The sequence below is a fragment of the Neophocaena asiaeorientalis genome, unplaced genomic scaffold (assembly GCF_003031525.2).
Source record: "Neophocaena asiaeorientalis asiaeorientalis breed wild unplaced genomic scaffold, Neophocaena_asiaeorientalis_V1.1 scaffold110, whole genome shotgun sequence".
NCBI lineage: Eukaryota > Metazoa > Chordata > Mammalia > Artiodactyla > Phocoenidae > Neophocaena > Neophocaena asiaeorientalis.
In genome coordinates this window covers 5,300,793-5,328,013 of record NW_020175053.1, presented here as the reverse complement: position 1 = coordinate 5,328,013, position 27,221 = coordinate 5,300,793, and the positions used below count along the sequence as shown (strand labels likewise).

Genomic DNA, 27,221 nt, shown 5'->3' with positions numbered 1-27,221 from the left:
TGTCTCTCTCCACTCTCATCACCCACGCGTTCTTCAGCCGTGGTTCTACCCCAGCCTCCCCACTGAAACTTTTATTCTAAAGTACTGTGCGCTTTCTAGTTTTCTAATGCAATGAGGGACTTTCCATCGGTGTTTTTTCTTAGCCCTCTGTGACTTCCGACATTGTCAACCGTGCCTTCCTTCCCTAAGTCCATATTTTTCTTGATTTTGCTGTTACTTCTCTGGCTGATCACGCCTTTTCAGAACTTCTCTTCCTCAGTTATCTTTGTCTTCAGGGCTCTGTCTCTGGCTCTGTCTCCCCCTCTTCTACTTGTGTGAATGGCCTCATTTTCTGTGAGTTCAGTTGCCATCTCTCTGCTTCTGACCCCAGATCTCATCTGCAGCCTACGTCTCTATTCTCGGCTACAGACCCACTTACGCACTTCTCTGTCTTGATGTGCTGTAGCCACCTCAGGCTCAAATTCCTTCCCCACAGTCCCTCAGTCCCAGCCCTAATCTGTTCTTTCTGCTTTATCCCCATGTTCATAAGGGCTACCACTAGCCGCACACTTGCTGCAGCCAGAAACTCAGACCTCTCTTCCCTCATTCAGCTCCCACATCTGGTTGGTGACTTAAGTAATTATAATTCCATTTCCACAGTATATTTCAAATCTGTTCTCTGTTCATACTGGCTTGGTTCAGGCCTGGGTTATTACAGCAGCCTCTTAACTGGTCTCTATTCTGTTCCCACCTCCGTCTGACCCCCACACAGTATCCAGAGCAATCTTTGTGTGATGCAAGTCTGTCCTCAGTCGTGCTCCTCAGTTTTATGAAAAGTTAAAGTGCTTTAGCGTTACCACACAAGGCCTTTTGTAGCCATTTTCCTACAAATTGTTTGTTTTGGTGACTCATTGGCACCAACGTGCCCTGTTTTTAACAGTTTTCGAATGTCATTCCCGTTTGGAATAGGCTTCCTCTCTCTTTGACCGACTTCACTCAAAGTCCTCCTCCCCCAAATACCATCTAAACAACCACTTCCCAGGGGTGTTATCCTCACACAGGAGAGGAGGTCATGGAGCTGGTGACTCCCACTAAATCCAGGTGGACCTGGGAATAGGTATTTTTTCAAAGTTCCTGAGGTGATGCTGATATACCTTTCTTGATTGAGAGTCGTTAGATCATTTCTATACAGAGTCCTGTACAGTTGTTGACTTGGTTCAGAAAACGTGTATTGAAAACCAGCTGCATGTCCGCCATTGTGCTGTGCCTGAGAGGACCGTGAGTCCACACGCCCTGCCTGCCAACAACATACGTGCAGTGTGGGGTGGGGTGTATGTGTGTGTACGTGCCTGCTGTGCTTTGTGTGTCAGGAGATAGCACAGTGCTGGTAGAGCCGAGAAGAGGCACTCAGCTCTGCTTAAGGAGTTAGGGGCGGCTTTTAAGATAATTTTTTTTTTTTACTTTATTAAAATAGTCTATTTTAAACCAGCAGTTATTTTTCATATAAAGAATTTCTAAACATCCATACAGGAAATAAACATAGATAATACTGAGTGCAAAGCAGACAATGACATGTTTGCAAGCAATCAAAAGGAATTGTTTTTCATTTGTTTGTTTTTAATTCAGAGTCACAGATATTTCTAGATTTTGATTCATCAAGTCTGGAAATGTATTTTTAAACAAACTCCTTACGTGATTCTTATATGCCCAGCTTGAAACTACATTTGAAGGTATGAATATGATGTACATATTCAAAGAGGGGTATTTTGTGGGGTGTTTTTTTTCCTCTGATATTTATTTATTTATTTATTTTGGCTGTGCCGGGTCTTAGTTGCTGCTCACGGGATCTTCGTTATGGTGTGTGGGCTTCTTAGCTGTGGCATGCATGCAGGATCTAGTTCCCTGACCAGGGATTGAACCCGGGCCCCCTGCATTGGGAGCTCAAGAGTCTTACCCTCTGGATAGCCAGGCAGGTCCCACAGAGGGGTATTTTGAAATAGAAAGAATTTTAAGAAGTCTACAGTCTTTGTATAATTGCCAGGCAGGTCCCAAAGAAGGGTATTTTGAAATAGAAAGAATTTTAAGAAGTCTACAGTCTTTGTATAATTGCCATGACTGAAAAGATGCCTTATTTGTCTCACTTAACCATGAGGTAATTGTAGAAGAGATTGGCCAGAAGGTGGTTGGTTGAGAAAAGAAAGGTTGTAGTCATCACTTTGAGAATTGTATTTGTACTGTTAGAGACAGCTGCCAGAGTTTGAAATATTCCTTACTATATTTGCTTTGCACGTAGAAATCCCAGTTTACTATTTGATCTAAAAGGAGGTGAAAGAGTAGTTTTTTGTTTTGTTTTGTTTTTGTGGTAAAAACACATACCATAAATTACCCTTTAAACAGTTTTTAGGTGTCCATCACGGTGTTGTTGGCTGTATGCACAATTGTTGTATGACAGCTCTTGTCATCTTGTGTGACTGAAACCCTACCCCCTCCCCTAGCCCCTGGCAGTCACCATTCTACTTCCTCTTTCTCAGAGTCTGATCACTTCGGGTGCCTCATAGAAATGGAATCATACAGTGTTTCTTTTGTGATTGGCTTATTTCACATAGCATAATGCCCTCAAGGTTCATCCATCAGTGTTTAAAGTAACACATGGACTTCTGATTCCAGTAATGTGGCAGGTTAGATAGTCCATAGTTTCTTACTGCCACAAAACAAGAAGATTCTCAATAAACACACTTTTTAAATAAATTGCTAGGTGGGGAGGAAGTAAGGAAGACATGCAGGCTTTCTGTGCTCCCCACCTCCTAAAAAAAGATCTCAGCAAATGGCAGAGCTACTCTGAATACACATGGCAGTATCAGCTGTGACATTTGTATTCACCTAATAAAATAGTCTCAAGGTATATAAGGCAAAAATAAATAGAATTACAGAAATAAATTGACAATTCTATATTCACAGACTTTTTTTCATTTATTTAGTTAATTTATTTTTATTTTTGGCTGTGTTGTGTCTTCGTTGCTGTGCGTGGGCTTTCTCTAGATGCGGCGAGCGGGGGCTGCTCTTCGTTGCAGTGTGCAGGCTTCTTAATGCGGTGGCTTCTCTTGTTGCGGAGCAGAGGCTCTAGGCGCGCGGGCTTCAGTAGTTGTGGTGCGTGGGCTCAGTAGTTGTGACTCGCAGACTCTAGAGCGCAGGTTCAGTAGTTGGGGCACACAGGCTTAGTTTCTCTGCGGCATGTGGGATCTTCCTGGACCAGGGCTCGAACCTGAGTCCCCTACATTGGCAGGCGGTTTCTTAACCACTGGGCCACCAGGGAAGCCCATTCACAGACTTCTTAAGGCAAAATATTAGTAAAGAAGTAGAAGATTTGGACCACACAGTTAAGCTTTATTTAATAAGAAAAATATATAAGATGTTATATATAGAACCTATTCTCCAACAATTAGAGAATTCACATTCTTCTAGGACTTACATGGAATATTTGTAATTGACTAGGCTGTGGAAGTAACTCTTAAAACAGTTTAAGAATTACTGTCTTACAGGCCATGTTCTTTGACCGTAATGCAATTAAATTATAGATTATTAATAAAAAGATAAAAATTCCTATAAATTTGGAGATTTAAAGATTTCTAAATGATTCATGGGTTAAGAAGAAATCATAATGGAAACTTAAAAGTGAACAATAGGTAAAATTCTACTTATCAGAACTTGAATAAAGCAGCAAAAAGAGTACTGCAAAAAAATACGCTGTCTTAAATGTTTATATTAAAACAAAAGGCTGAAAATTAAAGTGCTAAGTGTCTAACCCAATTTAGAGTAAAAGTAACAGAATAAAACTGCCCCCCCTCAAAAAAGCAGAAAGGAAATAATACAAAAATAAAAGAAGAATAGAAATCAAAGGACCAGACAAAACCAAATTATTAGTTCCTTGATAAGACTAATAAACTGGCATGATTGAGCAAGAAAAATAAAACAAACATAGAAACCAGAGAGACAGGGACTTCCCTGGTGGTCCAGTGGCTAAGACTCCATGCTCCCAATGCAGGGGGCCCGGGTTCAATCCCTGGTCAGAGAACTAGATCCTGCATGCCTCAACTAAAAAGATTCCACATGCCTCAACTAAAAAATCCCACATTCCACAACAAAGATCCTGCATGCCACAACTAAGACCCAGCGCAGCTAAATAAATAAATAAACAAACACATACATACATACAGTAAATATTTAAAAACAAAACAGAAACCCCAGAAATACAGAGACAGGTGCATATAAACAGCATTGGGAGAAAAAAGGGAAACATCAATACAGATGTAAAAGGAATTAAAAAGCTAGAGTACTGCAAACAATTATGGCAATAAATGTGATCAGTTAGAAGAAATGGAACAGACTCTTGGAAAAATAGAATTTACCAACAGATTAAAGGAGAAGTAGAGTCTAAGTAGACCTGTGACAGCTAAATAAATTAAATTAATTTTAAAAATGTTTCCACTAAGAAAACACTGGGACTAGATGCTTTAACAGGTGTGTCTTTTTAAAATAAATTTATTTATTTATTTTATTTATTTTTGACTGCGTTGGGTCTTTGTTGCTGCGCGGCGCTTTCTGTAAGTTGCGTTGCGGCAAGTGGGGGCTGCTGTCCATTGCGGTGCACGGGCTTCTCATTGCAGTGGCTTCTCTTGTTGCAGAGCACAGGCTCTTAGGCGCTCAGGCTTCAGTAGTTGTGGTCCACGGGCTTAGTTGCTCCGCAGCGTGTGGGATCTTCCTGGACCAGGGCTCGAACCCGTGTCCCCTGCACTGGCAGGCGGATTCTTAACCACTGCACCATCAGGGAAGTCCCAACAGGCGTGTCTTAATAATAATAAAAACTCTCCCCGAGAACAGAAAAAGAGAATACTCCTCAATTCCTTTTGTGAGCCTATTAGATAATTTGGATGTCCAAACCAGAAAAGTTTAGTGAGAGGAATAAAAGTTACAGGCGTATCTAGGTCATGAATGTAGATGTAAAAATCCTAAAGAAAGGTTAGAAAACTGAATACAGTAGTGTCTGTATTAAGTTTATTTTAGCAATGTAAGGGTGGCTTAGAATTAGACAGTCTTATAAATGTAATTAACCTTAGTAACAAGGCAAAGGAGAAAAAGCCATATGAATATCTCGATAGAGGCAAAAAGATTATTTAAAGTCAGTTCTTGCTTCTGATTAAAAACAAATAATGTATTAAACTAGAAACAGAAGGAAACTTCTGTAACTAACATGAGAGGACACCTACAGTCACATCACTCTTAATGATAATGTGTTACAAACATTCTTAAAACTCGAGGAGAAGGCAGGGGTGCCCACAAGTACCACTTCCACTTGACATTGTACTTTGGGTCCCAGACACTACAGTAAGAGAAGAATAAGAAACGAAGGCATAGGATTGGAAACTGCTGCTGTCTAACTAACCCCCTCAGACCCTAACAGTCACTCGCCATGTCTGGAATCGAGAGGCTGACTGGACGCAGGCGGGTCTTGCTCACCATCTCCCAGGCAGCATGGCTCAGGTGGTGGCCGGGCTGGGTCGCCTGGACCCTCACCCAGTGGTAAACTGTCAGCTGCAACACCTGCACATGGCATCTCCACATGACCTGGAATTCCTAACTGGGAGCCCCTGAGTTGCAGGAGTGAGCATCCTTGGAGTCTAGCCGGGAGCTGCACTGCCTGTGTCACCTCTCCTTTGAAGTCACACATCACCTGCACCACATTCTGTTCATTAGGGCGAGGTACCATGTCATCCGGGTTCAAGAGGGGAGAGTTGTCACAAAGAACTGTGGGCATGTTTCAAAACCACTACAGTTATGAATTATGTGGTTTTTTTCTTCATAGATAATCCAGAAAATTCACAGACAAGTAATTAATAAACATTTTGATAGTCTCAGAATTACAAGACAATAGACTTTCAATTTATGAAAACATTTTTATACGTGACAAGAATGTGTTTGTCATCTTTCTTGCTAAGCACACTTAGATAAAAACTATTGTATAATAGTAATCAGAATAAGTATAGATATAACTTAAATGTTATGGTAACTGTTCTGTAAATATTTGCTAACATTCTTCCTCATCACATCTAAAGTTTAAAAATAAAGAGTGGGACTTCCCTAGTGCCTGCCAGTGCAGGGGACATGGGTTCGAGCCCTGGTTCAGGAAGATCCCACATGCCACAGAGCAGCTAAGTTCATGCACCACAACTACTGAGCCTGTGTGCCACAACTACTGGAGCCTGAGTGCCACAACTCCTGGACCCCGTGTGCCTAGAGCCCGTGCTCTGCAACAAGAGAAGCCACTGCAATGAGAAGCCCATGCACTGCAAGGAAGAATAGCCTCCGCTCACCGCAACTAGAGAAGGTCCTCGCATAGCAATGAAGACCCAACGCAGCCGTAAATAAATAAATAAACTGATTAATTAATTAAATTTTTTAAGCCATTAAAAAAATAAAAATAAAGACTAAATGCACTTATTCTCAAAATCCATTGTGTAGACAGCTCTTTTACTTAAAAGTTTTCTCATTAACTGTTAGGATTTTGACCTTTGGTTCTATCTCCGTTTTTAGTTTTTGGTGAAGAGTTCTTAACATGATATCAAAAGCACAATCCATAAAAGAAAAAATATCAACAAATTGGACTAAACCAAAATTTAAAACTTTTGCTTTGTGAAAGACCCCGTTAGTAGGGTGGAGAGACGAGGACAGAGTGGGAGAAAATATTTATAAACCACAAAGAACTCTTATCTAGAATATATACAGAACTTTGAAAATACAGCAGTAAAAATCCCAAACAGTCCAGTTCAGAAATGGGCAGAAGATGATGAACGTAGATGGCACATAAGCACACGAAAAACATCACTAACCATTAGGGAAAAGCAAATTAAAACCATGGTGGTGAGTGATTGTGACACACATACTAGAGGAGTTGAAATGACAGGGCTGCAGACTCCAAGGACATGGAGAAGCTGGATCTCCTGTGCAGCGGGGAGGACGGAGGACGGTGGATGGTGCAGCCGCTCTGGAACGTGGTGTGGCAGCTTCTTGATTACCTTATATGACGCAGCCGCTGCACTACTGGACATTTATCTCCGAGAATTGCGATCTTATGTCCACACAGAAATGTGAACATGGGTGTTCAGAGCAGCTTTGTTTGTAAGAGCTCCAAATTGGAAACGACCCAAGTGTCCATCAGTGGCTAAGTGGTCAACACATCATGATTCTTTTGTTCCTGCCGTGGGAAGCTCCCCGTGCCCTGCAGCAGCTTGGGTGGGCCCCAGAGGACTCCCACTGAGCAGAGTCCAGTCTCAAGGTTACCTCCTGCGTGATTCCATTTATACAGCGTTCTGGGAATGGTGCCGCCGTTACGGGAGAGGGCAGATCACTGGGTCAGGACGGGGTCGGGGAAGAGAGACTCTGAGGGGGGCACAGAGGAGCTTGTGGTGGCAGGTGCATGAGTTTGCACACGCGATAAAGCCGCTCCACACGAGTGATGCCTGCAAAAGAGGAGACGGGGATCAGGTCTGAGGGTTATTCCAGTGTCTTTCCAGGTTTCTGGATTTCACGGCCTTCCTGAACTGGGTCCTGGGTAGGGCACTGTGCAAGGCGGGGATGGGATGCGGTGAACTTGTCAGGGTCCCTGGCCATGCCGATGGCTGAGGCCTGGGCGCTGAGCGGGCTGGAGCCTCGTCACGGCAGACCCCACCTGTAGCCACCACGTCACGTGGACAGCTCTGGTGTTGGAGCTGTGCCGGGGCTGCAGGGAGAGCCCTTAAGTCGGTGAGGAAGCCGGGCACATCCTCCAGGACCATCCATTGTACTCAGAACGGGCATTGGGGGAAGGAGTGGTTGATATATTAAAATATAGATACATAGCAAAGTAGAATTTTTAAGTTTCTGTAAATTTTTAAGATAAAATAGGACTTTTTGAGGAGTTCTGTACTTGACACGTTTAGAGTATAAATGAGGGTCAGTCAGTAGAAATAATGGAGAAGGACGAGTGTAGTCTGGCTGTTTCCTCTTAACGGACGAGAAAGAGGCCCAGGAGACCAGTGCTGGGTTTCGGGTCCTGGGCCCGCACCTCCGGGGGCCGCCCTGCTCCGTGCAGGTCACAGCGGCTTCTTCGGCCATGGGGGCCAATGGAGCCAGAGAAGACCCCGGGGCCACACCCACGCCCCTTCGCCTCCCTCACTGTTCTCTCTCATCTGGCCACATGATTCCAGTTGCCTCTACTAAAAAGTCCTGAAGCTTTCTGAGCTCTTGTTTTTTGCTGAATTACTTTACTCCTCAAGTCAGTTGTAGTTTCATCTCCTGTTGACGTTTAGAGTGTTTTAATACTGACATGTCATTCTAAAAAATTCTACTACAGCTTAGCAGTTTGAATATGAACATTTTCTGGAATTCATTGTATAAACAATGCTTGACCACTTGCTAGCCTAAATTGTTATGACACCGTGCTGGTAGGTGCTACGAGAAAACGGAAGTAGAAGCCTCTATTCTCTGATAGTTGGATTTAGGAGTTGAGACTAATGAATCAGTACAGGATCTCTCAACTCTGAACCTAAGTTTCAGGCGCTTCTCTTCCCTTTGTTCACGGGGCTTGTGCCGCAGTCGCCATCCCCAGACGTGAGGCACGTACCCATCACAAAGCCTTCACTCTTCTCTGTGCGTGGCACACTCTTGACCCAAATATTCATGTGGCTGACCTCCTCTAAGTCTTTGCTTCAGTGTCACTGTCACAGTGAGGCCCAACCTGACCACCTGTTTAGAATTGCAACCTGCCCCCCTTCCCAGCACAGCTGCCCTTTACTCTGCTTTTTTTTCCCATAGGGTTTATTACTGTATAACATGTAATAAAAATATTTAATTATTTTGCTTATTGCTGTCTCCCTTTGCGAGAAGGTAAGCTCCCCAGGAGTGTTGATGGGTTCCAGGGGCCTGGGTTTGTGGATGAAAGGGAAATACCATTCGTCCCCCAACCCCCTCTCCCTTCCTTTCTCCTAGAAGGAGAGATCTGAGCTTCAAGGAAAGTGGTGAGCTGCTCACTGATTGTGTGAGACCAAAGCGTGGTGTGTCTTGTTTTTTAATTAATTTATTTATTTTTGGCTGCATTGAGTCTTCATTGCTGCAAGTGGGCTTTCTCTAGTTGGCGGCGAGCAGGGGCTACTCTTTGTTGTGGTGCATGGGCTTCTCATTGTGGTGGCTTCTCTTATTGCAGGGTACAGGCTCTAGGTGCACGGCCTTCAGTAGTTGTGGCTCGTGGGCTCTAGAGCACGGGCTCAGTAGTTGTGGCTCGTGGGCTCAGTAGTTGTGGCTCACGGGCTCTAGTGCACAGGCTCAGTAGTTGTGGTGCACCGGCTTAGTTGCTCCATGGCATGTGGGATCTTTCCGGACCAGGGCTCAAACCTGTGTCCCTTGCATTGGCTGGCAGATTCTTAACCACTGCGCCACCAGGGAAGTCCCATGTCTTGTTTTATAGATGTTGTCGAAGAGGAAAGGTGTCCGTGTTCAAGCGACAGTGGTGACTTTTACCCGTTTTGTAAGGACACCTCCCAGTCTTTCCATCTCAGAGACTCTGGGGTGGGTTCAAGGTGCCCTTTTCAGTTTGGGGATGTGTGGAGGCAGAATTTAACCAGTTAACACTGTCCTGTCAAGTTTAGGAACTTGGAATCATGATGGATTCAGAGAGGTGGATATGTGCAGGCAGCTGGCCCCTCGTTTGGAGGAGGCTGAGCCCACTTGTGCGCTCCACACAGCATTGTTGGTGGCCGGTGCATGCGGCTGCGCCACGGGCCCCGATGGATGGGACCGCCCGAGTGTCAGGCCGTCCTCGTTCCAGCCTGTCCTCTGTCCGCTGCTTGTTCTTTCCTCGAAGCTCAGGTGCTCGTGCGGAGTTGCCAGGGCCTCTCCTCCTCCTGGTCCTTCTCGGCAGCCCCTGTGCTCCTCTTCCTGCTGCTCTTCCTGCTGGAAGCCCCCTCCCCTCCTCTTACCCTGGCCTGCTCCCACCATACTCAGCGCAGCATGGTACGGCACTAGGACTTATTTCCTGATAGGATTTTTTTTCTTTTAAAAAGCTTGAAACAAATAATGTCTTATCTCTCTGTCCTGGTTGCCTGGCTCCTGGCATGTATGTGTTGACCAAGTGTGGAAGGTGGTCAGTTTAAAGAGCACATCGTCTGGTGGGCGGGATGTGCAGGAGGGGGGCTTCCATCAGAGAAGGGAAGTCCTGGGCCAGGCCTTCAAGAGGTGAGGTGTGTGTGCAGAGATGGAGGCGGAAGTCATCCCTGAGGCAAAGAGCAGGGTGGGCAGCGATGCCGGGGAGGATCTGGGGCGTCTCTGGGCCTCTGCTGCTGCTTCTCTAGGGTGCAGTCGAGGCTGATGACTTGACTGGCCCGAGTGTCAGCAAAACGTGCACAACACGACTCAGGGTGTGAGGGGTGAGGGTGGAGAGCAGCGAGCACCTGACACGTCCCAGGAGTGAAAAGTCCTGCACAGCTGTCGTGGTTGGTTATGGCGTCAGAAAAGGAACCGTTCAGCTCCTGTGGTTTTACTTTGCTGAGGAGACAGCTGAGATGCTGACCCTCTGCACGATGGCTTGTTTCTTCTCCACTAACATGGCCATGTCAGTGCTGACGGGGTTTTAGCCCTAGCTTTGCTTTTGGCTCATTGCTTGATTTATGAGAGAAAATTCGTGTTATTTGTGCCTCCAGTATCTACTTGTAGAATTAAAGAGAGTTGACACATCTGTCAGATGCTTACATTCTTGGCTGGGAAGCGCCACGTGGTGTGGAAATCAGTGCCGAACGCTTACTGTCCCCCATTGAGAATGGAGCCTGAAGCAGGAAGTCTGTTAAAGCTGTGCTGATAGTCAGTCTTCTGCCCAGTTTCTGTTCATTGTTCTTGATCTCTGCCTCGGCATAAATGTGAGCCCTTCCTGTTTGACCTGGAAGACTTTCCATAAGGAGATGTCTTTACAATAATGAAAAAACATGAAACTGGGGGGGTGGGGGGGGGAAAAAGCTCATTGTGACAGTATTGAAAGAGGAAGCTAATCTGTGTTGTCAGCTCAGGCCACAGCTAGAGTCAGTCATTTCTTGACAGATGAAGCCATTTCTCAGAAAACAGGCTGTTTGCGGGTGGGAGGTGCGGGGACTCATGGTTGGAAGTTTGCCTAATCCAGCTCATTGCCACAGTCCATGGGGTGTGCATTTCTTCCCTCACCCCGATGATGCCACTGTGGAGAAAAGTATGCATTCTTGATCGTCCTGCTAGTGGTGTTATTAGATGTTGAGAAATCAGATTTCCTGTGAGGTGTGGTTTGGTTGCTTTTGTGGCCTCTCCTGCAATATAGTTTGAATCATCTTCATTTTCTCCCTTTGCTGCATCCTTTAAAAGATGAGGAAGAGGGGGATAACCATACACTTAGAATGATGATAAAGTGCTGATGGCCCCGATGTTGTGGGACTCTGATCTGGTAGTCTCATTTCAGAGATTCTTAGGCAGGATCAACTGCTTTGGGGAGGGGAGAAAGCTTGTAACTTCCTCGGTTTTTTTCTAACTCAGAAGTCAGAAGTTTGGTTTGGAGTGAACCGTTCACAGGTTTGGGGCTGACCAGTCGTGACGGGCAGGGAGAGGAGACACTTGACCTCAAGTGTTAAGGGGACCCATGTCACCCTCACAGATATTTCAGACCAGACAGTAAGTGGTTCTTTGTCGGAAAAGAGGCTTTGTCTCTCTTTGTTATCATTGCCAGAGAATATAAATCATTAAGTCACAATTACTCATAAAAAGGCTTTGATAGTTTCACTTCCTGAAATGTTTATACTTAACTTGGTAGATAGTGTTAAAGTGATACGTTTTATTTAACACAAGAAACTCTTACGTTTTTTACTCTACACAGATTCTCTTCTGAATCAAAAAGTTACATGCTTTGCATTTTTTTTTTTTTTTTTTTTTTTTTTTGCGGTACGCGGGCCTCTCACTGTTGTGGCCTCTCCCGTTGCGGAGCACAGGCTCCGACGCGCAGGCTCAGAGGCCATGGCTCACGGGCCCAGCCGCTGCGCGGCATGTGGGATCCTCCCGGACCGGGGCACGAACCGGTGTCCCCTGCATCGGCAGGCGGACTCTCAACCACTGCGCCACCAGGGAAGCCCCCGCTTTGCATTTTTTATTAATCTTCTTAATGGAACAGAAGAATTAAAATGATGTTAGATGTAGCTGAAAGTTGAAAAATATCAGTCCTGAGGAGAAAACATAGGTTCAGCCAACACTTGTAGCCAGTTCTAAATAGCTAGACTTTTCCCAAGGATTACCTTCCTTTTGGGGGGTGCCTTTCAGGTAACACCCTGCTCCCCTACTGGTCAGCACTCGGGCTCCAGGGAACGGATCTGGGGGTGTGTGATTCATGTTTTTAATGAGCTGGAGTGACACCAGGTATAGATGTTAACACTGGAGAGAAAATAACAGTGAACCCAGTTCAAAGTCCTGAAGGCAGGGTGTCAGATACCCTTAAAACACCCCTGAGGTCTTTCTCCAGGCTTATGGAAGGGTCTGGATGACTTGCCGGATAACTGAATTCCCAGCGCCCTGTAGGGGAACCTACAGTGCCTATGGATTCTTGCTTTTTTTGCCAAATTGCTTTTTTCACTTGTGCGATAGATATGATTAGTCTCCAGGGTTTCTGTTCTTTCTGTGATTACAGCATGAGGAAATACGTTCCTTTGGTATTATATTTTGGCGGAACTTGAATTTTAGGGATTGTGTAGCATTCTAAAAGCATGCATTATTCTTCTGATAAGTGTTATCTAGGAGGTGTATGGTCTTTATTTTGTTAATTATGTAGCTGACTTTTTTACTCTCTCACATAACAGTTAAAGAGTGATCAAACTGTTAAAAAAAAATGACTTAAAAAAAAAAGTGACTGTTGACATCATCTTTCCGAGAACACTAGTATAAGTGATTTACTATAACAAGACCTTCGCTTTTCCTGTTTGCACATGACGTGTAATATTTACAGAGGTCTTGGGTTCAATCCAGCAGAAACATCTCACATAAATTGATGTGTGGAACTAAAGCCATTTAACATTTTCTTTCACATGGAGGTAATGTGAACAGTTTTTTAATTTTAAAAGTGGGAGAGAGAATGGTTGTTTGGTATTGCCTTGAGGGGAGCAGTTTACAATAGAACATTTTCTCTAGTTAGACATCAAACATGCATGTAGGTTATAATTCAGTCATATGCCTCTGCCTGTCATATATTTAGAATTCTGAGTTAACACTAGTTCTGTTATTATACGTGTGCTTCCTCTCGCAGTGTCTTGTTTCTCTTCTCTTCCCTCCAAAATGATATAGGTAAAGTTTTGTGCTCCACGTATTTAAATTAGCATCAATTCTAAATCTGTGAGATTTTCACTTTAAAAAACTAGTATATCTAAAATGTTATAACACAATCTAAGTAATGAAGTATCTTTAGTTGTCTTTTAAAGAATTGGAATATTCCAAGTGTGTTAAATATAGTTTAGCACTTGATCTAATTATATAATTAAGTGCTAAAAATTATTTATATATAGTTGAATGCACATCTGTTGAATGAAGAAAATGAAATGTAGTTACTGTGGGGATCTGGTCTTATTTATTTGAGGCCATTGTTGTTTTTTGTTGTGTTTTTTTTTTGCGGTACGCTGGCCTCTCACTGTTGTGGCCTCTCCCATTGCAGAGCACAGGCTCTGGACGCGCAGGCTCAGCGGCCATGGCTCATGGGCCTAGCCGCTCTGTGGCATGTGGGATCTTCCTGGACTGGGGCACGAACCCACGTCCTGTGCATTGTCAGGCGGACTCTCAACCACTGTGCCGCCAGGGAAGCCCAAGGCCATTGTATTTTGTAGGTAGACTTATTAGTTCTTAGGCATCAAGAAGCTTAACCATCCTTTTACTTTTAGAAAGATAGGTGCTTTATTTCTTTTACTATGTTTTACTCTTTGGTCAATTTTTCTAGTTAAACAACAGCTAAACTACCACTAACAGAAGCACTTCCTTCTAACACACAGTAACAAACAAAAGGATTTCATCTTTGTACTTTCTTTTAAAAAAGTGAGTAGTTTGGGGGACTTCCCTGGGGGTCCAGTGGTAAAGATCCGCTTTACAATGCAGGGCACGCAGGTTCGATCCCTGGTCAAGCAACTAAGATCCTACATGCTGCGAGGCAACTAAGCCCATGCACCACAACTACTGAGCTCGCGTGCGTCAACTAGAGAGCCTGTGTGCCGCAAACTACAGAGCCCATGTACCCTGGAGCCTGCGTGCCACAACTAGAGAGAAGCCCGTGCACTGCAATGAAAGATCCTGCATGCCTCAACAAAGATCCTACGTGCCGCAACTAAGACCTGATGCAGCCAAAAATAATAATCTTTTTAAAAAATAGTAAAAAGGGGAGTAATTTGGGATTTGACTCTACTGGGGTGCCAATTTATTTTTCTTTGTCTCTTCTATCATTTTATAAATATCCAGAAAATTAATATTAAAATAAAAAAGAAATGCAAGTTTGAAATGACGGTATGATTTGTCATGCTCTGTTTCAGATGATCACAGTCGTGTTAAACTGCAAAATGCCGAAAATGATTATATTAATGCCAGCTTAGTTGACATAGAAGAGGCGCAGAGGAGTTACATCTTAACACAGGCAAGTGGTGTGATGTGCAGCCGATGCCTGACCGCCATTCTTGTGATTGGTCTTCTTTAAAACACCAGCAAGAAGTGTGTCCTGACTTCTTTTGGAGATGAAATGCTATTTCAGTTTTTTCTGTTGTTATGTAATGAATGGTGTTATAATGTTTTGCAGCTGTGTATATTTCAGATAAAAGTAATCTTCAGTGTTACACGTTCTCTGAAAGAAAGTTGTTCATGAAATTTGGCTAGGCCGGTTCTCTTCTGGCCAGTTGTCCTCCTTGCTTTATATTGAATATTTGGTTACAAAGCCTTGGTTTGTTGATGCTTTGTTACCTTCTGCTTCTCTTTACATCACTTGAATCAGAACGAGAGGCCCTTTGAAAGCTCTTCTCTGCCCCACCCTGGCGTGTATTTTCAGAGTGTGGACAGGCCTTGGATGTCAGGGCAGGTGAGGGTATGAGCCAGGTGCCCAGACAACCAACAGGGCGGCCCAAGAGCCTGCTGCCCCTTTGGCCTCCTGCCCGATTGCGTCTCAGCACACCGGCCACACCCATGTTCCAACAGCACTTTTCTTCCACTCTGAGATAGCAGAAATGATTTTGGTTTATCCACACCAGCTACCCTTTGTTTATCAAATAATAGATTTAATTAACAGTGCTCTCATTTCCCTTAGTTAATGAATTTTAAATATTCAGAAGATAAGCTGTATTATTCAGTATCTTGCAGTCACCTATAATGGAGCATAATCTGAAAAAATATATGTATGTAACTGAATCACTTTGCTGTACACCTGTAACTAACACAGTATTGTAAATCAGCTATACTTAAATTTTTAAAAAGATAAGCTGTATATTTATAATGTTTGAGATTTTTAAAGAACCCATTTCAGATCAGAATAACCTGTTACTGAAAGTGAAAACCGTTGAAAATGGTAAGAAGATATTCAAATTAATGTAACTATGAACTGTTAGACTATCTCTAATTCACAGGAAACAAGAATTAATTACTCTTTTTTTTTTTTTTTTTTTTTTTTTCGAACCTGTGTCCCCTGCATCGGCAGGCGGACTCTCAACCACTGCGCCACCAGGGAAGCCCTAATCACTGTTTTTTACTTGAAGTAAAGCAGCTCCTGTAAAAAGTTTTTCAAAAAGAAAAAGAGAAACAGTCCATGAAAAAAACTGGCAAAGAACATAAATTCACAGTTCAAAGAAAAGAAATAAAGATAGACAATATACATATGAAGAGATGCTCAACTTTTCTAGTAATTAGGGAATATAAATTTAAACCAGCAATCGGTTACCACTTTTCTCCTGTCAGATCAGCAGAGATTTAAAAGTTTATAATACTCAGGGGTCTAATACGTAAAGACATAAAGATACATGTGAGGATGTTTGTTAGAACTTCATTTTAATAGCATAGGGCCAGAAATAGTGGAATTGAAGCAGTCTGCAAGGGGCTGGCTAAATAAATTATACACTTGCTCTTCTTACTGATTATTTCTGGAAATTAGGAAAAAAGAGAGACTTTAATTTCCCATTTTCTGTAATATTTGAAGTATTATGTGCATTCATGTTTTTAATAAACTCATTTTTAGAGTTAAAAACATTTACTTTCTATTTGAAAAAACCATAATGATAAAAAACAGAAAAGAATAATTACCCTAGATTCCTTATCACACCCTTTCTTTCTCTCTTTTTTTCAAGTCTTTTTTTATCCATTCCTCTTTCTCATCTTTAGTCTCTAAAAATGCAGTTGTTTCTCAAGATTCTGACTTAGGTTTTTTCCTCCGTCCAGTCTACACTCATCACTTCAACTCCCTGGGACCACATTTTGAACCTTTGTATCTTAAGAAAGAGGGTAAACTCTGGATTCATAGTATCTGTATTTGAATCCCAGTCTGGCTGCTTCGTTGGATGTTCATTCATCCAACAAAGCCTTGAGTACCTACTTTGTGGCAGCATCGTTTGAATAAAACAGCCATTCATAAACCTGCCATTATGGGGGCTTCCCTGGTGGCGCAGTAGTTGAGAGTCCGCCTGCCGATGCAGGGGATGTGGGTTCGTGTCCCAGTCCAGGAAGATCCCACATGCTGCGGGGCAGCTGGGCCCGTGAGCCATGGCCGCTGAGCCTGCGCGTCTGGAGCCTGTGCTCCGCAACGGGAGAAGCCACAAGAGTGAGAGGCCCGCGTACTGCAAAAAAAAAAAAAAAAAAAAAAAAAGTGCCATTATGAACTTCACATCCTAGTGGGAAGTAAAATTAACAGCTAGCAGCTAGCAATCTTTTTAAATTAATTAATATATATATATTTATTTTTGGCTGTGTTGGGTCTTTGTTGCTGCACGTGGGCTTTCTCTAGTTGCAGGGAGAGGGGGCTACTCTTTGTTGCAGTGCGCAGGCTTCTCATTGTGGTGGCTTCTCTTGTTGCTGAGCGTGGTCTCTAGGCACGCGGGCTTCAGTAGTTTTGGCACATGGGCTCAGCAGTTGTGGCTCACGGGCTCTAGAGCGCAGGCTCAGTAGTTGTGGCGCACGAGCTTAGTTGCTTCATGGCATGTGGGATCTTCCCGGACCAGGGCTCGAACCCGTGTTCCCTGCATTGGCAGGCGGATTCTTAATTACTGTGCCACCAGGGAAGTCCCTGAGCTAGCAATCTTTTATTTATTATTTTATTGAACTATAGTTGATTTACCATACTGTGTTAGTTTCAGGTGTACAAAAAGTGATTCAGTTATATACACACACATACATCTATATCTCTTCTTTTTCACATTCTTTGCTGTTGTAGGTTATTACAAGTTACTGAATATAGTTCCCTGAGCTACACAGTAAATCCTGTTATTTTATAGATGGTAGTGTGTATTTGTGAATCCCAAACTCCTAATTTATCCCTTCTCCCCTTTCCCCTTTGGTAACCGTAAGTATGTTTTCTGTCTGTGAGTCTGTTTCTGTTTTAATAATTTCTTTTGTATCATATTTTAGATTCCACATGTAAGTGATATCATATAGTATTTGTCTTTGTCTGAATTACTTAGAATGATAATCTCTAGGTCCATCCATGTTGCTGCAAATGGAATTATTTCATTATTTTTTATGGCTTAGCAATATTCCATTGCATATGTGTACCACATCTTCTTTATCCGTTCATCTGTAGATGGACACTTAGATGTCTTCCATGTCTTGGCTGTTGTAAATAGTAACAGCTAGCAGTTTTTAACACTGTTCTATATTTTATGTTTTGTGTAATTTAAGCCTCAGGATAACCCTCTGTGGTAAATACTATTGTTATCCTTATGTTAACAAGAGGAATCACCTAAAAAGACAAAGGAACTTCAAATAACTTTACCAAGGCCATGCAACAAGTGGAATGAGGCCAAGATGTGAAGCTACACGGTCTCCATAGACTGCATGGTTCTGCTCTTAATTATTCAGATCTGCTGTCTTGAAACTACTGTGTGACCTTGGACACATTACTTATTCCCCAAGCCTGTACTGTCGTCCCTTGGTATCTGTGGGGGGTTTGCCTCTAGGATCCTCTGCAGATGCCAGAACCCATGGGTGCTCAAGTGCATAGTTGTCCTTCTCTGTCCTTGGGATTCCACATATACAGATTCCACCAATCATGGATCATGTATTAAGTTTGCCATCTGAGGTTGGTTTATTCTGCAGATGCGGAACCCATGGATAAGAGGGCCAACTGTATATTTATTGAAAAAAATCTGCCTATATGTGGACCCCTGCAGTTCAAACCCGTGTTGTTCAAGAGTCAAGTGTGTACCTATATTATTGATATATATCTCTATTATCTATAGAACAATGCTGATAAAAACTCATATAGTGCCTGGTACTGTGGTGAGTAGTCCCTGGAGTATTTATTGTGGCATTTGTTACTGCTTTTTATTGGTAGTAGTAATGATAGTAATAACCCTTTTATAAAACATTATAAATCTCATCATGTAAAAGAAAATGCCTGACTCATACCCTAGTGATCTCATTTAAACCTCTTGTCCATGTTGGAGAGCTTTTTTGTGTCCTGACAGAGTTCCACCCCTGCCTCCACCCCCTGCCTTATATTTTTCAACATCCATATGGGTGTTTTTACCCATGTGACCAATTGATGTCACAAATTCTGCATTTTCTATGTCGAACTCTTTCTTTTTTTTCTTTTTTTTTAAACCATGCCAGCCCCCTTCCTGTTTTTCTCATATGGGTTAAAGCTGTCCTCCTCATGTGTCCTTTGTTCTGCTTTCCTTTGTTCTGCTGCCCTGCCCTTCTTCAGAGCTCTCTTGAATTTTATCTGCACCAAAGTGGTAGCTTCTTAACTTATTTCCTTGTCACCAGTCCATCCTCCCTAATCCATCTTTAACAATTCCACTAGAATTATTTTTTGTGACATACGAATCTGGTCGTATCCCTTTACTCCTTAAAGAAGAGTTCGGTGACTATTTCTTGGATTCGAGACCCTCCCGTTCTGCAGGTGCAGTTTCCTACCACGTACCTCCATGTTGCCCTCAGCAATCTAACTGTCTTTTCCCAGATGTCTCCTAAACTTGCACATGCCTTGCCTTATGCTGGGAATGGATCCTGATTCCCTACCCTTCCTTCCTCCATGTCAGTGCCCTCCTCATTTTTAAGGCTCTGCGCCAGTATCCTTCCTACTCCTGCAGACCTGATGGTTTACCCCTTACTGTTGTGGTGCTTGATGTGTTTCCGTTCCTTGCCTCTGTCGTAAGCTCTTTGACATCTGAGACTGCTTTTGCCTTTGTATCTAGTACGTTAGAACAGAGAACACGCACAGAAAATATTTCAAAAGATAGAGAAAACCAAAGATGCTAAGTGTTTATTAAAACTGCAGTTGTTCTCATTGTCCTTTGTTGCTTATTTTTGTCATCTTTTCCCTCTGAGTTTTATGAAAACTAAAAACGTATATATCAGTCCCTTGGTATAGATCTCCATTTTGCACAAGAAAAATAGGTAGTATTGCTGGTAAGTGGAAGGGCTGAGAAACCCTCTCCCATTTCAGAACCACTAACAGAATGTGTGTGTGTGTCTGTGTCTGTGTGTGTGTGTGTGTGTGTGTCTGTGTGCGTGCATGCGCACATGTGCGTGAACACACTAAGGAGCAACTTCATTGGTGAACTGATCTGTCCATTTTTTTTAGACAAAAGAAACAGCATTCATTTTACTGGGGTTCTTCTCATTGCTGTTTTTACCTTCACACTGTTTGGTTTTGGAAGTAACTCAAGCATTGGATAACATGCACCGAAGGAGGGGAACAGTCCCTCAAACCCGAGGGTGCAGCTCCTCAGGATTCCCAATCCCTTTCTAGCATTGGTATAACTTAGAGCTTAGAGTTTATTAGTTCAAATAATATTTACCCAACACCCACTACACACCAGGGATACAACTACCCTAAAGCTGCTTTCAGTGTAGCACCACTTGAATTGCCTTATTTTCAATGTGGAGCTGAAGTTCTAGTCAGACCTGGCCTCTCAGTGTCCTGTGAGGTGAATGCTTGTTGAGTTCCTGGAGGTACAGTCAAACCTCGTTCATGTTAATCTTTGCTCACTTAAAATAGTTAAAGTTTGGGCATGGCCTTCTCATCTCTTGTTTGCCCTTTATTCTGCCCTGTGCTACCGATTAATCAAAATATGAAGGTAATTGGAAATTCATAATATGATTTGATTTTTTTTTCCCCATGGCAGTATTGTGATATGCACCGTTACCCCTTTTAACTCTGCTCTTGAGGTTACACATTCTCTGGTTTTGTAGATTAACAGTTTCATAGTGGTTCAGGTGCTTTGAAATTTCCGCTTTTTCTGGAATTCTCTTTGTAGCTAACTTGGGTTGGTTGCAGGCCAGTGCTGGCGCAGACTTCCTCCTTTGCAGGGCTGCCCTCATCATGGAAGGCAGAGCCTCTCTTTCTGCGGCAGAGACTGGAGGGGACAGAAATCGCCTTTGCCTGCCTCCTTTACAGCTAGAATACAACCCGTAGAACTTGGCGCCTGTGATTTTGACCCTGGTTTGCTTACAGGTTGTACATGAGTACTACAGCCACCTTAGGATGGCAGTACCAGCAAAGCAGGTGATGTTAGTGACAGGTTGGGAGTACTGTCCCAAGCACACTCCTCTTTGGACAAAATCTTGTCTTAACGTTTGTTCCTACCCAAGCCTGGTTCTCCAGCCCTCAACTCTGAAAGTCACCTGAGAGCCTGAAAAATTTTCTTTTCTGCCTAAGTAAATAAAAGTCAGTTTTGATCATTGATAATCAGTAATCCTAACTAGCACAGACCTGTTTTTAGTTCAAGTGGATTTAAAGTCTCGATTTACTCTTTATGATCCGATACACTGTTCTCAAACGAGAAGCTTCCCTGAAGGAGTTTCCTCGGAGCCTTACTCTGTCCCCTTTCTCTTACCCACTTTTCCTTCTCTGTTCTTACAGGGTCCACTTCCTAATACAGGTTGTCATTTCTGGCTCATGGTTTGGCAGCAAAAGACCAAAGCAGTTGTCATGCTAAACCGAATTGTGGAGAAAGAATCGGTGAGTAATACTTGATATTTACAACTTAGTGTACTGCCTGTGATTGTTAACTTATAAATATTTTCTTATTTCTTTTGGGATATTCATTCATTAGTTTTGGCCTTTAATTGCTAAAGGCTAGTGGTCAGGGTGATTCTGACCAGAAGAGCTAATGTATCCTTTTCCTTTTTTACCTTAAATATTTAAATAACAATTGCGGACCACTACCCTCCAAGATATAAGTATAATGGAGCCAGTATTGGCTAGTACTGGTATTTAGATCTTTGGAATCTGTGGGCTTTATCACAATCTTTACAATTTATTATTATCAAAATCTTGGAAATTTTATAAAAGATTAAAGTGACAGGTTTCTAAAACCTTTATAAATTACCATTGGCTCTTAGGTCACAAGGCAGTAAGTATGGAAATGTATAAATTTATTGACATTTGAAGTGCAGTGTAAACCCAGTGCTAATTAGTGGTGTGACGTTGGTAAGTCTTTCAGCTTCTGTGGCTTTAGGGTCCTCTTCTGTCAAACATGCAAATTGGAAAGTATTGTCTGTCAGGTCTCTTTCAGCCCTGAGGTCTTAGACTACTCTGCTTTTCAGGTTCCTGATTCTTCCTTTTTTTTTAAAAAAAAAAAGATTTAATTTTATTTATTTTTGGCTGCATTGAGTCTTCGTTGCTGTGCACGAGCTTTCTCTAGTCGAGTGGGGGCTTCTCTTGTTATGGAGCATGGGCTCTAGCCATGCGAGCTCAGTAGTTGTGGCACATGGGCTCAGTAGTTGTGGCACATGGGCTCTAGAACGCAGGCTCAGTAGTTGTGGCACATGGGCCTAGTTACTCCGCAGCATGCGGGATCTTCCCGGACCAGGGATCGAACCCGTGTCCCCTGCATTGGCAGGCGGATTCCTATCCACTGCACCACCAGGGAAATCCCTCTTCCTTTTTTCTAAATTAATAGTTGCCAGTTTTCAATGGTGGTGAAGGTTTTTCTAGTCTGTTTCAGATCTGAAGTGGCGTTAACATACCGGAGTATCCAGCAATGTCAGCGTAGTCGTTTACAGTGGTTTTCATGCTTCAAGTGATGGGGGCTCTATCAGTTGGGACATTTTGAGCAGCGTTGCCAACTAGAGGATTATAAGTTTCATCCCTCATTCTGCAGTATAATTAGTATAATAAAAAGATAAGACAGGGCTTCCCTGGTGGCGCAGTGGTTGAGAGTCCGCCTGCCAATGCAGGGGGCACGGGTTCGTGCCACGGTCCGGGAAGATCCCACATGCCGTGGAGCGGCTAGGCCCATGAGCCATGGCCGCTGAGCCTGCGCGTCCGGAGCCTGTGCTCCGCAGCGGGAGAGGCCGCAACAGTGAGAGGCCCGCATACTGCAAAAAAAAAAGACTGCCACCAGAAATCAGAAATCATATTTACAGTGGTTGGATCTAGAGTCAGGTTTAATTGTCTGGTGGAAGGTCACCTTGTGGGTGGGGGCATAATGTTTGTCAGCGTAATGATGGTGGCAGCTGTTGCTGGTCGGTGTTTAGCTCCTTAATTAGGGGATATAAAATAGTGATATTCCAGGAGCTCTTGTTGGAATACTTCTATTAAAAAAAAAACCACACAACCTCCCACTCTTGTTACGTGGCCACTTTTATTTATTATTTTTTAAATTAATTAATTAATTTATTTATTTATTTATGGATGCGTTGGGTCTTCATTGCTGTTCACAGGCTTTAGTTGCAGTGAGTGGGGGCTATGCTTCTTTGCGGTGTGCAGGCTTCTCACTGCAGTGGCTTCTCCCGTTGCAGAGCACGGGCTCCAGGCACGCAGGCTTCAGCAGTTGTGGCACGCAGGCTCAGTAGTTGTAGCTCGCAGTCTCCAGAGCGCAGGCTCAGCAGCTGTGGCGCACAGGCCTAGTTGCTCCACGGCATGTGGGATCCTCCCAAACCAGGGCTCGAACCCGCATCCCCTGTGTTGGCAGGCAGACTCCCAGCCACTGTGCCACCAGGGAAGCCCCTTGGCCACTTTTAAATAGGAAAAGCAGTTTTCAAAAGAAGTTGATTCCCTAGTGTCCTCAACATGTGACCACTTAGGTTTTCTTGGTGTGGGGGCAGGGCGGGAGGGCATCAGGTACTGTGAAGTCACGGATTCAAACATCCTTGATTCATTTCACTCCATGGCAGTTATTATCCTTATTTGTAGTCAGATTGCCCCTTCACTGGCCAGCAGGAAACTCTTCAAGTTGGGCCCTGAGTTCTTTTACACAGACCCAAGAGTCTTCATAGCTACTTGTTGTCTGGAATGACTCCATATTGCAGGCTCATCTTAAACTCTTGTGTAAGAATCAGCCATTTCTTTAAGGGGCCTTAATTTCTTTCAGTGGGCAGTGGTATTTCAGGGTCACAACAAAAATAGGGATGTTTGTTGCCACTGGGTTGGTCTTTTCAGTGAACAGAGCTAAGGAAAAATATGTTTTTGTGTTAAGATAACACAGCGCTAGTGTTCATACTGATATTTCTGATTCAAATTTAGGCCTGTAGGGGTTGGCCCAACCCTTTCTATCCTTTATATCTGTTACAGTGTTTTCCATACCATGAATTCTGGTTCTCAAAGGCACTAGTGATATCAAATATCTTATATTGACTCTTTTACTTTGTCTGATATTGCACACAGAAAATAGTCATAATAACAAAATCAACTCCATCACCAAAATAACTACTGAAAAAAAGTTTAAAGTGTTTTGTTTTTCCCATTCTCTGTTTTTTTTAAAGTTGTACTTTATGTACATTGTCAGAGTTTATAGCACATTATACTCTGTCCCTTATGCCTCTTTTGTGTAAGTCTATATGTTGAGGTGTCTCTCCAGTCATTTTGTCTGTAGCTTATACTCCAGAGGATCCTGAGGAAGGGCTCATGGGCACCATAGTCCCTGATGTCTTACGTGCCAATGACAGTTCATCTGCTGGCTCAGTGCTTAACAGTCAGTTTGGCAGAATATAAAATCTTTGGCTCATATTTGCTTTTCTTTGAACAACTTAAATGTATTACTCCATTTTCTTCTGGCATTACAAATTACTGTCAAAGTCAAATGGACATCTTTATTTCCTTTATTAGTCACTTATTCTTTTTACCTAGGTTACCGAAAGGATTTTTTTCCTTCAAATCCCAATAATTTTACCAAAATATTTCTGTGTTGGTCATTCTGGGTCAGTTTGTCCAGGGGCATAGAGTACTTTTTCAGTATGTGATTTCAGACATTTTTTCTTTCTTTAAGAAAAATTTATTGAATTATACTTGTTGACATTTATTCTGTTCCCTTGCTTGCTTTGGTGTTCTTTTCTTGGGTCCTCCTATTATACATGTGTTAGATTTTCTTGCTTATTTTTTATGGTTGTCACATTTTCTCTAATCCTATTTGTCTCTCTCTTCATTTCTTTTTTTATTTTAAAAATGTCCTCCTTTTTCTCTTAAGGCATCATCTGTTGTGTTTAGTCACATCTCTTTTCCCTAGTTTAATTAATTAGTCTTCGTTGATGAAATGTGTTCTGTTATTTCTGAATCTTTTTTCTTTTCTGTCACCTCATTTCTAAGTTGTTCAAATTCTAATTTATGCTCTTTCACTTCTTGTGCCATTTTTTAAATGTCTTTAAGCTGACCTTTTGAAGTGTCAGCTCATAGTATTCATTTGTTTTGGAAACATTTTTATTGTTTGTTATTTGTAGCTATTTGTGATTTCGAAAAGGAGAAATGGCCATATTTTACAAGGATGTTTTTCTGGTGTTTTTTCCTAATGAAATGACTCTAGCTCACCTGACCTCAGCCTGCTGGCCTCATAATTTGGCTTTTGGGAAGATGTTTTTATTGTCACAAACACAAATTCCATGTCAATAGTTCTGCCAAAAGGTAACAACTCTAGGTAAAGGGAGCTTATCTTCTAATTCTTTCCCCGACTTAATTTTAGTAAATAGGTATACAATGTTATTTCTAGATATGTAGTAGTATTTAGTAGCAGATTAATGGGTATTTATGGAAAATACTTGTAAAATAAAGCCTTTTCAATACTGTTTGAAGATAAGATTCTTGTAAGAGTTTGATATTTATAGAAAAATAGTGTGAATGCCAGTATGATGTTAAAATATACGTTACCCTGCTTTAGAAATGACAAATTTATTTTCATTTTATGAACATGATATCTGTTTATGGGGTTTTTTTTTAGTGTATAAGTTAGAGGAACATTTTACAAACCTGCTTTTGTAAGATGTCAATCTTATTAAAATACATTAAACATCAAACGTAGTGCGACTGTTCTTAGATTTGGGTACTTGAAAAATATATAGCGTGTGTGTGGTTTGTTTTCCTTTCCAGCTTTTTATGGTTTCATTATGTCTATAAACTAAAAAAAGTCATATGCATTAACTTAAATTCTTAAATTTAGGTTAAATGTGCACAGTACTGGCCAACAAAGGATGACCGAGAGATGCTGTTTAAGGAAACAGGCTTCAGTGTGAAGTTCCTGTCGGAAGACGTGAAGTCCTATTATACAGTCCATCTGCTGCAGTTAGGAAACACCAATGTAAGACTTTTCATGCCCAAACTATGGGGCTTTATATGATGATTTTAAGGATTATTCTTTGTTCTTAGATATGAAGTTTGGGGCAGCCCATTCATTTCAATAATAACCTATAATAGTGTACAGCCATAACCTTTTCCTTATAGATTTTGTTCCTATATGTGGTAGCTCTCTGAGGACTCTCAAGAAACCCTAGAAACTAAGAATTTTAAAATTCAGGTAAATATTTGAGGATTCAGAATAACTTACTAAAATTAGTTAGGGATTAAGAGAGAGGACTTTAGAATCAGGCCAACCTGGATTCACATCCAGCTCTGCTACTTAGTGTACCTACTCCCAGACCTCCTGAAGTCTGTCCTCATCTGTGGGATGGAGATGGTGGTGCCTCCCTCTCAGGGCCGTTGTGGGGTCGGGTGAGGGTGTGTGTGCAGAGGCACTAACACAGACCAGGTACCCTGTAAACACCAGCTCTGATACTTACTACTGTTGAGAGTGTTGTTAATTCAAGGGATTAGTCACATGGAAATTTGTCTTTATTGAACTGGTGAAAATGATGAAGTAAATTTACCATATGGTCTCAAGAACATTTACTTGGATTTTTTTCCAGAAATATAAGACTCGTTCCTGGTACTTGGTTGAGATACAGGTACAGGGTGGGTTGTGAGCCTGCTGTTGTCAGGCTGAAGATTGAGATACTTCTCCCCTCTTCCCACTTACCTCTTTGCCTTCTTTGGTTCGTAATTAGAATAACTAGAAAATATGAAGTAAGAGTGATTCTGAGATGCTCTTAGAAACTAGAAAAACTACAAAATAGGAAAATGTTTGCCCAAAAATGGCTTCGGGAATGTATCTAGTCTAAAGTGAGATACTGTTTTAGTTAACTATTAAGTGAATTGAGTGATTAACGTGTGATCATTAACCAAAAAAAAAAAAAGCTTTGTAGCGAAGGGAGATATATACACTTTTTAGATATGCAGAAGTACCTTTTATGGTTGATCTCCTGAAACACCTCTCTGTTTTTTATTACGTACTATAAGTACAGATGTGTGCCGAGTGCTTCGGGCCAGGTCCAGCTTCCATGACTTTCATAGCTAAGCTTATTATGGGATCTCTTAGGTCATCCAGGGAGGAGGCTTTTTTATGAATCTCCTCACTGTATTTATTTTGCACCAGTGATTCCAAACATACATACAAACATACATACATTTGCATGTATCTTAAGCTGTATTGAAATACATCAGCTACTACTTGGTCCTGGGTTGTCCAGTGCTCATTCCCAGAAACAGAGCTGCGTTTCCATAAAGTTCTCATGGGTCTTGGAATCATCTTCTCATGGTGTTTACTGATCCCAGGTACCTCCTCTGCTTGTGGCATTAAAATTGATTTAGAAGGAGGTGGGCATAGGTGTTTTTCTCTGTCCTGAGCATTGATTACACCTCAAATAATAATAAGATTGAATAACTTTTGTATTTTCTTTAT

At 42.2% G+C, this 27,221-nt stretch overlaps 1 protein-coding gene across 1 annotated transcript in view; it reads left to right on the top strand.

Moving 5' to 3' along the window:
* Positions 1 to 27,221, top strand: part of PTPN2 (protein tyrosine phosphatase non-receptor type 2) — a gene marked incomplete at its 5' end in the record, with an annotated part of 75,760 nt that overhangs the window by 26,034 nt on the left and 22,505 nt on the right. The window contains 3 exons of the mRNA XM_024763703.1: positions 14,574 to 14,674; positions 21,098 to 21,196; positions 25,608 to 25,745. Coding sequence (XP_024619471.1) covers positions 14,574 to 14,674; positions 21,098 to 21,196; positions 25,608 to 25,745 — 338 coding nt within the window. The remainder of the gene's footprint in view (positions 1 to 14,573; positions 14,675 to 21,097; positions 21,197 to 25,607; positions 25,746 to 27,221) is intronic.